The sequence below is a fragment of the Halichoeres trimaculatus genome, unplaced genomic scaffold, assembly GCF_033239565.1.
Source record: "Halichoeres trimaculatus isolate MK-OKI-2021-1 unplaced genomic scaffold, fHalTri1.1 fHalTri1_scaffold_16, whole genome shotgun sequence".
Classification (NCBI taxonomy): Eukaryota; Metazoa; Chordata; class Actinopteri; order Labriformes; family Labridae; genus Halichoeres; species Halichoeres trimaculatus.
The window spans coordinates 21,541,778-21,556,500 of NW_027437194.1; the positions used below are offsets into that span (position 1 = coordinate 21,541,778).

The 14,723-nt window shown below is 37.6% G+C and overlaps 1 protein-coding gene across 1 annotated transcript in view; it reads right to left on the bottom strand.

Moving 5' to 3' along the window:
- Positions 1-14,723, bottom strand: part of epha5 (EPH receptor A5) — a 59,210-nt gene that overhangs the window by 14,687 nt on the left and 29,800 nt on the right. The window contains exons 5-13 of the mRNA XM_074689731.1: positions 14,629-14,723; positions 7,888-8,012; positions 7,164-7,253; positions 6,949-7,018; positions 6,748-6,850; positions 3,755-3,822; positions 2,144-2,269; positions 739-924; positions 272-333 (exon numbers count right to left, since the gene is read on the bottom strand). The exon at positions 14,629-14,723 is cut by the window's right edge and continues 244 nt beyond it. Coding sequence (XP_074545832.1) covers positions 272-333; positions 739-924; positions 2,144-2,269; positions 3,755-3,822; positions 6,748-6,850; positions 6,949-7,018; positions 7,164-7,253; positions 7,888-8,012; positions 14,629-14,723 — 925 coding nt within the window. The remainder of the gene's footprint in view (positions 1-271; positions 334-738; positions 925-2,143; positions 2,270-3,754; positions 3,823-6,747; positions 6,851-6,948; positions 7,019-7,163; positions 7,254-7,887; positions 8,013-14,628) is intronic.

Consider the following 14,723-nt stretch of genomic DNA (forward strand, 5'->3'; position numbering starts at 1 on the left):
CAAATATTAGTCCTTCTCTGTGATATGAGACTCTTATAAAGCTGGCAAGTGACTCTGCCCAGTCACTTCAGCACAGTGCAACACGAATCTATACCTGAGAGGCACTACACATTATATTGCACTTCCTACTATTTATTGACAGTCTATTCTTGTAACTTTTGTCTATTTATTGGAGTGTTTTAAACCTTTATCCTTTCAATCTTTGGCTTCCTTCCACAGAGGACCCCCCCCCATAACAGTTATTCAGAATTTGTATTCTTATCTGTCCTACCTTGAGGAAAGTGTCCAGTGATCCATTCTCCATGTATTCAGTGATAATCATCACAGGCTTGCCTGAAAAAACCCAAACAAATATTGATACATGGAAAAATTCGTAAACAGAACATTCTGGCAGACAGAAAAAGAAGCTAAAAATAAGCTTAATGCTAGCTTGATCCCATTTCAGCCATTACACTAAATGGTTAATGTGACTGTGATGGTTAAGCTTTTTAACAACACTTCTGTATTAGTACGCTTGAAATAGTAACATTCTGACAAAGAACAACCTGAAAGTCTAAATTCAGTCTGTCTTGAAGATGACATATTGAACGTGATATTTCTATTAAGTGTATGAAGGGTAATGCTTGAATGATGAGTGCTAGAGAACCTTACTGTGATGTATTTAATGCATCCAACAGGGTGAAAGTTTTGCTCACCATCATCCGTCTAATAACCATCCATAGAGACATAATAACTTACTCTTGGTGACTACACCCTCCAGACGAATGATGTTTGGATGGTTAAACTGGCCCATGATTGATGCCTCCCACAGGAAGTCACGTCGCTGCTGCTCAGTGTATCCAGCTTTCAAGGTCTTTATGGCAACCTGCATCTCTCTTTTCCCCGGCAGCCTTAGAGGTCCACTGCACACCTCACCAAACTCCCCTACAGAAGAGCGTCAAAGTAAAACGGTCACAGCACAAAACTGGAAAACTGACTTAACAAGGTACTGTTTTATAGAAATTCATAAAAAAAAGAAAAACACTAAATTTATTTTAAATGTAGGGAAAAATTGGAGAAAGGAAAATCATTCTTGACTTAACAATGCCAGAAAAAAAATCTATGCTTTACAAAACCCCTGGATTTTTTCTTTCTTTTTCTTAACTACTGGCTGTTGGGCCATAGTTAATGCAGATTCCTCAGTTTTAGCTTCTGGAGCAAACAAGACCAATAGCAAAAAAAAAAAAACCTGACTTTATCCTTTGAGTGTGTGTTATGCCTTAGACAACTGATGCTGGAAAAATTTCAGGTGAAGATATGGGCAGAACACCCCCCCCCCCCCCCCCCCCCCCCCCCAAAAAAAAAAAAAAAAAAAATAAATAAATAAATAAATAAATAAATAAATAAATAAAATTAAAAAAATAATAATAAAATAAAATAAAATAAAATAAAATAAATAAAATAAAATAAAATAAAATAAAACACAACAAAAATTAATTAATTAATAGAATAAAATACCGTAAAATAAAATAATATAAACAAAGTAAAATATAATGAAATAAAATGAAATGAAATAAAATGAAATGAAAAAATTTGAGCCTGCACCAGCCCAAAAAAAAAATAAAAAAATTCAAAAGTATTGGTTTGTCCAAAGAGTGAGACATATAGCTTAAGTTCCCATGTGAGCTTTAATAATCTAAAAGTTTAACAATTTAGAACCGATTTCTTGTTTCCTTAAAGATTATCAAATGTTTGGCCTGTGCACCTATAAGCATGACTTAATGCAGTGCTCACATTCATAACTAAAACATAATTAACTGGAACGCTGGTTTTACTGCTGCATAGCCCAATATCCTCGAAAGGCAAACAAATGATGCAAATTGACATGTTTGTCTGCAGAAGACAAACGTTTAGCTCTCATTTTCTCACACAATGTTTTGGCTTAAATGACTGTGTTAAGCTGTGCATTCATACAATGGCAAGTAATTATGGTTTTGACATGTTTATGCAGCTAAAGAAAACATGGGGCACTGTTGCAGAGTTAATGAGAAAACAGTTCAATTCTTTGCAGCTTTACAAAATAAGTGCTGACTTTCAGTGTTTGTGTTTATTTGGCAAGCATGTTGAAAAAAGCAGCACTTGTGAAAAGTCGACAAAAACCCACCAGCTCCAATGATCCTCTCTATAGAGATGTATGAAACATCGATCTCCTGTGTGAATTCATGCACTGCCTGATTTGGATCTTCATAGGTGAGGGGGTCGATGTAGGTGCGCACTCCTGGGAACTTAACTGCAAAAAACACATTGTACAATTTATCGTCATCATTACAATCTATATGTGGTAGAGGATTGCTGACAGACATTTAAGGGTCACTGCAATTACCTCAGTGTTCAGCAGGTTTGATAATAAAGACATTATTGCAACATTGGGATGCTAACTTGGCAATAACAAATAGTTATAGAAGCTTCCTTCTTACATTTTTAGATACGTTTATATTTATTGCAGGGAACTTCAGGAGCAAGATGATGTTATTTACTGATTCTCCTCAAACTGTCTGGAAATCATTCCCTACATCATGATATGAACACTCAGATCAAGTAATACAGATGCCAACCTTTGAGACAACATCTGTCATTCAGCAGCATCATTGCTGTAATACCTGACTTTTTATCACCTCCACCAAGGAGGTTATGTTTTTGGGAGAGTTTGTTTGTTCGTCTGTGAACAACATAACTCAAAAAGCAATGAAAAAATCTTGATGAAAATTTCAGGAAATGTTCATGATCACTGTCTGGATCCGGGATTTTTTAAAGGATTCTGTATGATTATGAGATAGGGCTGTTTTCACCATATATGTATATAACTCCACCATAAATGGTCGGATTGCTTTGCAAAACAATACAAGACAAGGTCACCATAATTTCTGGCAGATGTAAAAGTACGATCCAGATCCTGACAATATTCTGGATACTAAGATCTGGAATTTAAAATATGTACTGGGTCATCATAATTTTCAACACTGTCAGGAAAAAAAATATTGCACAAACCTGCAACTAACACCAAATTGTAGCAGACAGTCTGCTGAAAGGGAGTATAACATTAAAGTAGGACTAAAGTAGTGGTGACTAACACAATATGCTCGGCAGAAGTCTGTGCTCTGAGTGCTTTTCTAGTATTGATAATGTGATGTGATAAAGTGTTCTTAACTATTGCAGTCTTTATGATCCCAGTAAAAAACAAAACAAAATACGTTACAAGAATAAATGCCAAACAATTTCAGTCATTTTCTTTTTGCGTAATACATCTTAACAGTCATTAAGCTAATTTTCTACCACAGTATGCATCAACAGAACAATAACCCATATGCACTGGCACTTGTTTGGTGATGATAGCCCAATCAGATCCAGCTCTTATGCCAACAGATGGTTAGCGGGACACCACGCCAAAAATACGCTGAGTATATAAAGCTGTCATTGCCCACCAATGATCAGAGTGGTGTGTGTGTGTCACTTGCCAACATAGCTGCAGTGGAGTGGGCCTGTGACATTGCCATTTAAAGAACAGCTCCTGGCACAAAAACAACAAACTGTACTGGTAACATACAAACACTCACGTATACACACACTCCCACACACACCATACTGCCAGGGGGTGTGGAAAGACTCACATGGACTAGACTGTTGTCTGAATCCAAACCGTATATCACACATATACATTTAGATGAACTTACACAAACATTCACAAACACACTGAGTTTAGGTTTAAGTAACTTACTATGACCGTTGTGAAAGTGCATCTTCTCCTCTTCAGGATCTTGCTTTGCTTTGCTGTAGCCACAACGTCTGAGAGAAGAGTAGACAGCAAATCAAAGTCAATGTCCTGCCTTCTGTTCATGGACACATGTACAAACATTTACCTAATATTTTGGGAAAGCTATGACAGACAAAGCAAAGGGAATAAAAATAAAGTTAGTTGATTATTATGAAGAGTCTTTTCATGTCTGTGTAAAGTTTCAGTGACCTCATTGCCTAGATATGTGATATCAGTTAACTTTTCATGTCTGTCATATAGAAGCATTATTGTATCTATCAAAAAGCACCAAACATGAACAATGACACAACAAATTACTAAAAAAAATGACTACTGGCAGCAGTAAAGCAGCCCTGTTCATGTCACTAAACACATGGACAATTCAGGTCAAGTCTACACAAAAATTGGACATCAATGATCAATTCAAATGTATGCCATGACAGGATCTCTACAGTTATGTCTATGTGTGCACGTTTGCAGCTTCAACATGTCAATCTGTGCACATTTGCAAAAACTAGAAGTCAAAAATTTGTAATTACAAAAAGTCTCAAACACCTACAGCTGAGGGTACAAGTTGCCATCAATTAGGAAAACCAGACCTTGAAAGGTTGGTAGGGCCAGCCAATCAGAGTGGGCGGGGGATGGTCTGTAATTTTTCCATGTGTGTAAGTGTGTGTGTTACATTGGTTTGCCTGAGGGTGTTTAGTTTTTGCGGCGTCTGTTGAGTCAGGGGGTTTGAGCACACTCCGTGCCCAGTCTGTCCTCTAACTTCCGATATGTATGCATTTGTGTGTGTCAGCTCATGCATGCATGAATGCATGATTATAAGGGTGTGTGTGTGTGTGTGTGTGTGTGTGTGTGTGTGTGTGTGTGTGTGTGTGTGTGTGTGTGTGTGTGTGTGTGTGTGTGTGTGTGTGTGTCTGTGTGTGTGTGTGTGTCTGAATGCGTGCCCGATGTCTATGCAGTCTATGACTGAGTATGTAGACTGGAGGGTCGTGCAGGAGGGGTTGAGTGATTGAACTGCATGCACCCCAAATTCATCACCACAAAATTTGGCATTGCGCCATGTGCTCTTCCCCCACACACAAAAATGATCATCAGTATGACACAAGATCTGGTCTTACTGGTGTCTAACTGAATCACTTTTCAATGCCTGGAAAATCAGTGCCTCTTCAGTCTATTTATCTGATTATTTTTTGCCAAACTACATACTTACCATTTGTGAGTAATTCTAAATACACAGTAAATTACTGATGACTGAATTGCATTACTTTTACTGTACAACTGTTAAAATTTGGGCAATTAGGAGAATTAATGTACGGTAAGGTATAGCTACACCACAGCAATTCTATGGGCATTATAACTGTTAAGTTACGGTGAACAGCTGTTACTTTTTTGCTTTGTAAAACACCCTTCGCCATTTCATTGCATTTTAGTTGAATATAAGCCAGTATGTATCTGTTGTGCATATTGCATATCTCTCAAACTCTACAGACATTTACCAGTTCATGTGATTTCCATTAGTACAATAAATCGCAACAGTGTTTAATAAGTTCTGCTGTGACCAGATTACACTGGACTATATTGACAGTGCTGACTTTGGCATCAGCCCACTGTGCAAGTTTAGATCTATGGTCAAAGCTGACAGTATACACCACAGTTTTTGCACATGTGTACACAGTCCATGAACATGTGTAAAATTTAGAATCAGATATTGGAAAATTGGTTGTCCCAATTACAGAAAAAGGATAAGTGAAGGTCATAAGAGCCTTAAGGGATGCAGATTCAGCATCAATATAGCTTACACTGCATGTAGCAGGCGAAACAGAAGCATGCAACACAGCAACACTATGCCACAATGCCTAAAACTCTAATGGCTTAAATATACATTTAAGTGCTAAAACAGAAAAAAATATCTTGTATACTTATAGGGAAAAATACTGTAAAGAAATGATAAAGTTTACAAAATCAAACTGAAAAATCTCACATTGAGATTCTGCTCTGCAGTAATGGGTCAGAGAAAGATAACCATTACACATTTAATTTGTTCTGTGACGGAGCTCGTAATCCAAATTACACATATGTCAAATTGATTTTCCCCATTGAAATGAATTAGATTGCCATCAATCCATTTGGGAACCCCAAAAAACACTGCAAATTTTTTTTTTTTTGCTACATGTTTAGAAAAAAAAGATAAATAAGAAATATTGCATGAAAACATGATGTACTAGAATGCACTGCAATACAGGTTTTTATTGTGTATGTTTAGCATTTACCTTTGAGATCAGACAACTTGAAGAGGCTGATGCCTTTTAGCCATGAATTCTCCACTTTCATTTGCAGGCGTTTTCCGTAAAAAACCTGTCCAATGAGCTGTTTCATCCTCCCTTTCACAATTTCTTTTAATGAGTTAGGCAAGTGTCATTACATAGTGCCATCAAACGCCCAGTTGCAACTTTTTCCGGGTTTCTTTTTTTAATGAAGTTTTACAAAATAGCTGCAAACACAAATGCAAATACAACAGTGATGCTTCCACTGTGAGCTACCCCCTTGAAGTGAACAAGTGAGACATGGGATGCTGGGCAGCTGTTGCAGTATTATCTGTGGCTTCATCATATCAATTGTGGGGTATCTGAAGCTGGCTTGTAAGTTGAATTTTAGCTCTCAACTCAAAGCGAAAAAACTTGTCCCAGAGCCAGCTCATATCTCAAACAACTCATAAGTCAAGGTACCACAGTATACCACAACGTTCATGGCTTTATACGGCATCTTTGCTTTCAAGTGTGCTTGACAAATTCTGAATTAATAAAGAAGCTCATAAACCAAAAGCACACGCACAAAAAATAAATAAAAACATTTAATCATCAAAAGCTGAATGACCCCATGAATACAAGTGTTATTCAAAAAATGATGCCATTATTTCTGTCTATTTGTGTCTATGTTTATTTATTTCTTACCGTCCACTGAGCAGGAACCCAGCAACAACTGCCAGTAAGACCAGACCGAGTGTGATGGCCACCGCTACTACCAAGGCTTGAGTCCGCTCACCAGTTGACGTCACTGCCAAAGGAAAGAGTTGAAATCATTCACACACAGGATCCTATAAGATGGTGTGAGTCACATACTGCTCGTCGCACGTTTCTTTTGGATATACTCACAGTAAGGGCTGGTCTGGAATTCAAAACGTCTGCTGAATGCACCATAGCCTGCCGAGGTCCTGGCTCGTACCTGAAGTAAATGTTTATGATTATGACTTTTAACCAGCCACCTCAGTGGGACTGCATAATATTTTCAGATCATGCTACAGATATTCAAGGCAAGTCTACATTCTTTAAAATAAGCTGTTTTTGTTTGTTTTGTAGCTGTGTTTTACCTGGAAGATGTAGGCTGAAGAGGGCTTCAGGCCATCCACCACCATCTCAGTCTCCTTGGACTTAATAATGGTGTAGCTGGAATCCTGCTCCTGTGGTAGGATGACATAAATTGGGGTTAGCACGGTATCTTTACATGCATACTAATGATGATATGCACACAGAACGGTTTTTTATATTTGCCTGCATTTTTGTCTCTGTTGTTCTGCACATTTTTATGGCTGAGCTTCCTGTTGTGAGTGAGGTAGTGTTTAAGTGCATTTGTGCAAGTATCAGTTTCCCAGCTGAAACCACATCAGGTTTAAACAAAGCGAAATGACCCATCCATTAGCCAGAACCCATTAGCTAACCACTGACCACAAATACTGCTCTGCATCTGTATACCTTTATTCTGACCTTCCCAGAAAAGCAGACATCAGAGGATAAAAAAGGGCACAGTTACAAAGGTCTGAATGGAGGCATCAAATATCTGTCTCCAACCAAGTCCTTCTTAAAAAATAAACCAAAGAAAACAGGAAAAAGGAGTTAAAAAAGAAATCTAACACTCCAATCCAAGTGGAGAGAAAAATAATATCAAGTATGACCCATTGTTGGGAGAAAAATGGTTATGGGGCATTTTACATTACTTGCATCAAAGTAACTTCAGATAAGTATCTCAAGAGGCATAATAAACCCTTTTATATGTGAATACAACAGCTCCCAAAGAACAAATGACAGGTTTGTTACCTTTTCAAAATACTTGATCTCGTACTCCAAGATGATGCCATTGGGACGATCAGGCTCCGCCCAGGAAATGGCAATGCTGCTCTTCTCCGTAAGACCTTTTCTCACCACGGTAACTGGGGAGGGTGCTGAACACACAAAGAAATGAGACAGGATAAACAATGAAGAGCAGCTGTAGGAATAAGGTGACTGATAGGACAAACTTAGAAATAATTATCTAACAAAAACAATCTCAAAGCTTTAAATTCTGCTGGGCACAATGAGCATCAGCCAGTAGTTTGTTTTTTATTACCCCAAACATGAGCATTGCTGGTTGAAGCTGATGCAGAATGACTGTATGTTTTATACATTAAAATAGAAAAAATACTCAAAAACAGACCAACAATTATTTTAAGAGAATTATGAAAAGAAACTTTTTATAAATCTGCCTTATCTGTTGTGTTTTTGATTGTATTAAGTGTTTTTTGGTATTCTGTGAAGTGCAGTCTATTGGTGTGCAAGTTTGCAAAAGTTAAGTTTGATGAGACAGAAGAAATAACTCAGACTCTACAGGTCAGGTGTGATTTTTGATCCCAGTACTTAAAAAAATGATACATCCAAAATCAACAGTGGTTCTTGTGTGAAAAAGTTCAAAATTAACAAGACATATAACTGTTTTCAACCTAAAAAGGAATTTTCAACTAATATCTGCCCCTTATTACTATTAAATAATGAAATAATAATAATAAAAAAATAACAATCACATTTTTTTATGTCCTAAATTGAAATCGCCAAAGCACTGTAATTATTTCTAATTGGTGATGCTATCAAAAAATCCTGTTGTTAATTTTCAAAGTATGTAATTCTAATCTTTTTTAATGATTTAATTAATCTTTTAACTTGGAATGTAGCTGCTGTGATTTTAGATCAATCATTAAACTGCAGCTTGAACTGTTTGCCCGTCTCTCAAGGGAACAATGATTAAATTATTTATTCTCTTAATTTGGAAGTTTAGCTGCTGTGATTTAGGATCAATCATAAAGCTGGACTGTTGTAACCTGAACTGTTGGCCCATCTCTCACGGGGACAGTTTGAGAGTCTCTGACACATAAAGAGCTTTTCTCCAGGAAAAATGCTCCCTGAGGCACCATCCTGACTTTGTGCTGTTGTTCGGTGTGCCTGCATGCGTGTGTGTGTGTGGTGTGCAAGTAAGGAAGCCTCTCCAGTAAATGTTAGACACTCTCAGGGTTTCAATAGCCTCAGCAGAAACCTACAGGGAATAAATCATTGTTACAACACAGTAACTGTATCTGGAGTTGATGGTTACACAGAAGTGTTATCTGCCACATCTTAAAAGCCTGAAACCAGAAACCAGATCACACCAGCTCGATCCCTGAACGGCACAAGCGCTGGAATGCAAAAACGAGAGGCAGAGGGACAGAAAGAAAGATGGAGAGAGAAAAGCTTAATAGTCAACAATTCACCAAAACTTAGTCTGAATTCTCTGTAAATAGATGCAGTTTGACTTATTTTTGATTTGTTGTATGAAAATCGCACTTCTTCTCTTTTAAATTTCGTCTTTTATGTTTCATAAATTTCACAATATTCTGTTGTGTTTTGTGTTTTGATGTTTCTTTAATTTGTTGTTATGTCTACACTGTATAGTTTGTCCAGTACTGTGACTATTTTGTATGTATCTTTGGTTGGGACCCCTTTGTAAACGAGATGATTCATCTCAAGTGGCTTTCCCGTCAAGAAATAAGGTCAATGAAGAGGGGGAAAGGAAGTCAATGGATGCACCTTTTGGGGAAATTTGATGTCTTTAAGTGTCATTACTCAATGACTGAGTCCAAACAAACAAGTCTTTTAACATTTAACAGGAGAAAGGCAGAAACAGAGGGGGAATGGAGGCCGATAAACAGAATGCAACACCTTGGAAAAGCGTGAGGCATGCGCTAAAGCAGCAGGAGGAAGCAGAAGAAAAGCATGTGGGTTGACTAAAGTGAGAGATGTGTGATAAGAATAAAATAAAGAAGGGAAACATAATGAAAGGGTGTCGACAGGACTCCAGCAACACTTTCATTTTAGAAACAGTAGGGAAGATAGTGGAATCATGCTCCCCTGTTTAAACACTCCCGCTGCATGATACATCTGCTACTGAGCAACACCAATATGTTAACACAGAGGAGTCATGAGCCCACACATCTCGGTTTACAAACTGAGATCTGAAACTTTCTTTTTCAAGAAGACAAAAGTTGAAACCTGCTGGTAAAGCTATCTGCAGGAAGAGTGTAGCACTCAAGAGAAAAAATGCTCACTTCAGATAAGAGCAATGATATCTGAGACCAGTATCTGTTGGAAGCACTGAAAGTCTTCACATTACCAAATGGATTTGTCATGACTCAGCTCGGATCATTGACAGAAATAAAGCAAGCTCAATTGTATCACACCGTCAAACTCACCATTCATGAAGCTTAGCTGTTATCACAACTCTGACAGCTCAGTTAAATACCAATTACTCCCCTAATCCACATTAACCCCATAATACACCCAAATCTGGCAAAACCAAGACACTAACCATCTCAACCCTCAACTTCAGTACTTACGACAGAAAAGGGAGTCATACACTCAAAACAAAACAAAAAAAAAGAACAAAACAATCTTATTTGATAATCTTGTTATGACCAGCACTTTTTAAAACAAAATTTTAGGTAGCTACAAAATTTTAAGATTTATTACTAAAAAGAAACATAACTCTAAAGACTCCATTGTTAACAGCGTATAAATGAAGAGAAAACATATCTCACAATACACATTTTTCCTAAACTGACAAAGATATAGCTTCTGACACAAAATTAGAAGAATAACCTACCAATCAGCTCCAAGGCCTAAAACTGGTAGGAGTCTGTCGTTACACTTTTACAGTATCTAAATGCAAAAACAGACATTGATATAATTCTCCATGCATGATAAAATAAACAAATTGAAAGAAACTGTTGCATTTCAGCAACCCAAGAGTGTACTGAAGAAACACTGGTTACAGTTAGAGCACACTGATCCAATATAGACCAGAGCCTCCATCGTGTGTGATTCAGGCTGAAAGGCAAACTCTGATTTCAAAACTAGAAAATTTCAAGAGTTGGATTTTATAAACAAAAACAACAACTTTTTTTTCTAGAGTATCGTATATTACCTTTAAAATTATAAACTTGTTGTGTAAAAATGCTATAACACAGAAAGGAACAAACAAAAACTGATAAATACAAAAATACAAACAGGCTGGTTTTTGCTGTGTGATTTCATTAATCTACTATTGTCTTTCTTTGTGTCCTCTCTTCTTTTTTTTTACCTTTCTTTAAACTTTTATGCAACTTAATTTGTGAAAAATTTTGCAACATGACCTGAATTTGAGCACTTTTATCCCTTAAGGACATTTTAGAAATATTATTTTGAACCGCCTGTTACAGGGATGTGACTGTTTAATTGGTTTTTAATTTTTGGCTAGCCATGGAAATTATTCTGGATTTTTAATTATTTAACTCGATATATTTCTTATGTTAGATTATTAGATTTTTTGGCACAAATATTGCGTTATATAGTGTATTTTTTATGCAATAATGAATTTATTGTTTAAATATTGTATCTTATACTTCAATAGCCTCACCGATTTTATAATGCATGTCTCACAAGAGTTTAATAGTTGCTTCCCTCTCCCCCCTCCTTTTCTCTATCCTCCTTTTACTCTCTTCTGATAATTTAGGTACGCCTCTGCCACATATACACGAACAAACACATATATTAATACACACCTAGAAGGGGACAACCTGTGTGAAGTGAAGTGTGAAACCTATCCTTTGTAAGCTGCTCTTTATGTCCGGGGACTTCAGAGTGAACTTCTGCCAGAGAGAATCCAGCGCTGACCTTTTACATGTGATGACCAATAAATGGTTAAGCTGAGACCTGAAGATTCTCCAGTTTTCTTTTAAGGGGTACCAGTATTACAGAATCAGGTCTAACACTTAAATTGTTTTATTGTTCTTACACACTCCAGTGGTAGGTAAAGCAAATTTTTAACTTGTGCTGTTTGAGAATTTGTGTGCACTCTTGTCATTGTTGTAAATAATTTCTCTGAGATATCTAATTAAGATGATGATGATGTATTTGTCACAGCACAGCTCTTAGGCTGGACAGACACAGACAATACAAGAGTAAACTAATAAACAGTGAAGTTCATTTGCAGGAAAACAAGTAACAAAACTTGTACAATGTGTAAATGTGAAGAATCTGTCAGTTGAGTAAGATGTGAGTGAGCGGCAATGTCCTGTATGAGTTTATACAAGAAGGATTCAAAAGCAGGAGTGTGCAGCAAAGGGTGTCTGATCAAGTTGTGTTTTAAAATATATATTTCTAAAGATTAATAATATAATTTCTCTTTTTTTGTGTGTGCAGAGTCAGTTACTAACTTTCTTTATGAATGAAATACTGATTGTATATTGATTGATTGTTTATAAGCAGCCTGTAATTCAATTTTCACTGCACAAGCATGGATTGTACTTGATTTTATTGTTGTAGATAAAACCTTGTCTGCACCACAATCATGTCGAAGAGTGGCACATTTTGTTAACCATGTAAACCCCAATCATAATCCCTAATCTCCATTTGGTGTAGTGACTGGCAAACTCTAATCCAGCGAGAACTCCAACACACCGGATGTGAGTTTTATGGTGTGTTGTAATCTGCTCAGACTGCAGACAGCCACAGTGACAGCACAGTTAGACGGCTGTCAGTGCTCTGAGCTGTCAGGCAACCATCTGCCTCTTCCCCTGTCAACCTCTGTCTCTCTTTCCATCCTGCTGTGACTGTAGCTGCCGCAGCTTCAGAGCAGAGCAGGTTGTCCAATATTAGAAAGTTCAGCAGTTTGATTCCTGTCTCCTACAGTCACACTGAGTTTATGTTTGGGTTGGACACTTAACCCCAAACACAAATCCAAAGCTGTTGGTGTTTGAATGTGAGAAGTTTGCTTTTGGAGGAAGAGATTTGGTCTTTTATTTATCTCATCACAATAAACTGTGCGCAGCTTGTTTCATTATCAGCAGATAACAACACAAGTACACACTTACCATAAGTATAAAACTAGGTCACGTAAAAATAAACAATTTTAATTTTGGTTTAGACTAGGGGTGTGTCATATCATATCATCTGCGATAATACCGGTATAAATTTTTTTGACAGTATAAATTCATTTCACAACATTTGCAGTGCAGAGACTCGATGACGTCTGACGCTCCCTGCTGTGTAAAAAACAACAATGGCCGAGAGTGAAAGTACCACGGCAGCATTAACTTGGTCCTCACATGCAGCAAGACACATTAAATGCTAAATGTGCAGGAGAAGTATCACCGCTAAGGGTGGCAACACCACAAACATGTTCCACTAACAAAAGATGAAACACACGGCCGAATACAACCAGGCTATGAAGACACGTGAGGAGGACGTGAAAGATACGTCAGATTTTTTGCACCTACGACCGATGTGTGGTCGAGCCGAACGTCTAAACCCTTTATCAGCATTACCCCTAATTCACACATAAAGCGTTAGCGCCATGTGCTGCCAACTCATACTAGATGTGTCTCTGGAGCGCCGTGCAGCACAGTGCAGGGCAGCGCCCATAGCAGCTGGATACCTGGGATCTGAAGATCATAGGAGAACCACATGTTCCTGCAGGAATCCACCCATGACAGTGTACTTTATGGTTAATTAATTAATATGTTAACCTCATCTGGCCCTCCCAAAACTTCAGCGACTTCAGTCCTTGCCTTCTCCTTTCTGTTGGTGTCTTTATAGAAAGAATGTGTTGTGTCGCATAGAATTATGAAGTTTTTCACCTTCAAGATTAACTTTTCCTCTGGATCTGACCTACTTACTGTGTTTACATTTCAAGCTTGTGTTGTAGTAGGAAATGATTGGAAAAGAGGCTCCTATACTGTGTGTGCAATAAAAATTCTGTTATTCAGAGGCAGCAACCACTAATAATAAGTTGTTTTTTCCCCCCTATCGTCAAAAATATTGTTATCATAAATTTCTTTAAAATATCATGACATAATTTTGAGGCTGCATTGCCCACCCCTAGTTCAGAGCCTATTACACTATTTTCAGGCTACCCTTACATCACAGGCAATAAAATAACCCCAGCAACAACATGTAGCAGAAAATTACATTATTATTTTACTTTGAAAACTGATCAATAAAGGCTTTCAAGCCTTCAACTAATAGGTGGACTTGTCAGTCATCATCATGACATGCATGCATGCAGAATAACACCTGCCACTATACAAGACACCACGTTTGAAAAACTACCTCCACGTTTAAGAGCTTTCATTATGCAACCACTGTGACATTTTCTCACAGACAAAACAAAGTTTCTAACTGAAGGGCTCAAGGTCACCACCAGCCCAAGTGATTCACTCTGATTCATTTCACGGTTGGGTAATGAGGGAAAATTAGCAGAGAGACAAATCTGTTGATACTGTCATAATTTGATCATCTGGTGCCTTGTTTACAAACCCAGATAACTGTGCAATGGATTCAGCACGCAGGTCGCTCTGAGGCTGTCTTAATTAGAGGAAAAAGTAATCAACAACAAATTAATGTTGAAGAAAAGCTTGAAGGGAGAAAAACTGGCAGCTGTTGTGCTTATTTAAGAACTCTCTGAGAGGCTGGGATTGACAACGTATTGACAGTCGTTAATTACCTCACACGACGTACCTGCCTGATTGGTCGTCACATTCAGCGACACATACTGCTTTGCGTGATCCTTAGCCAGCTCTGAAACTCCATTGACAGCCTCCAGCAGAAAACTG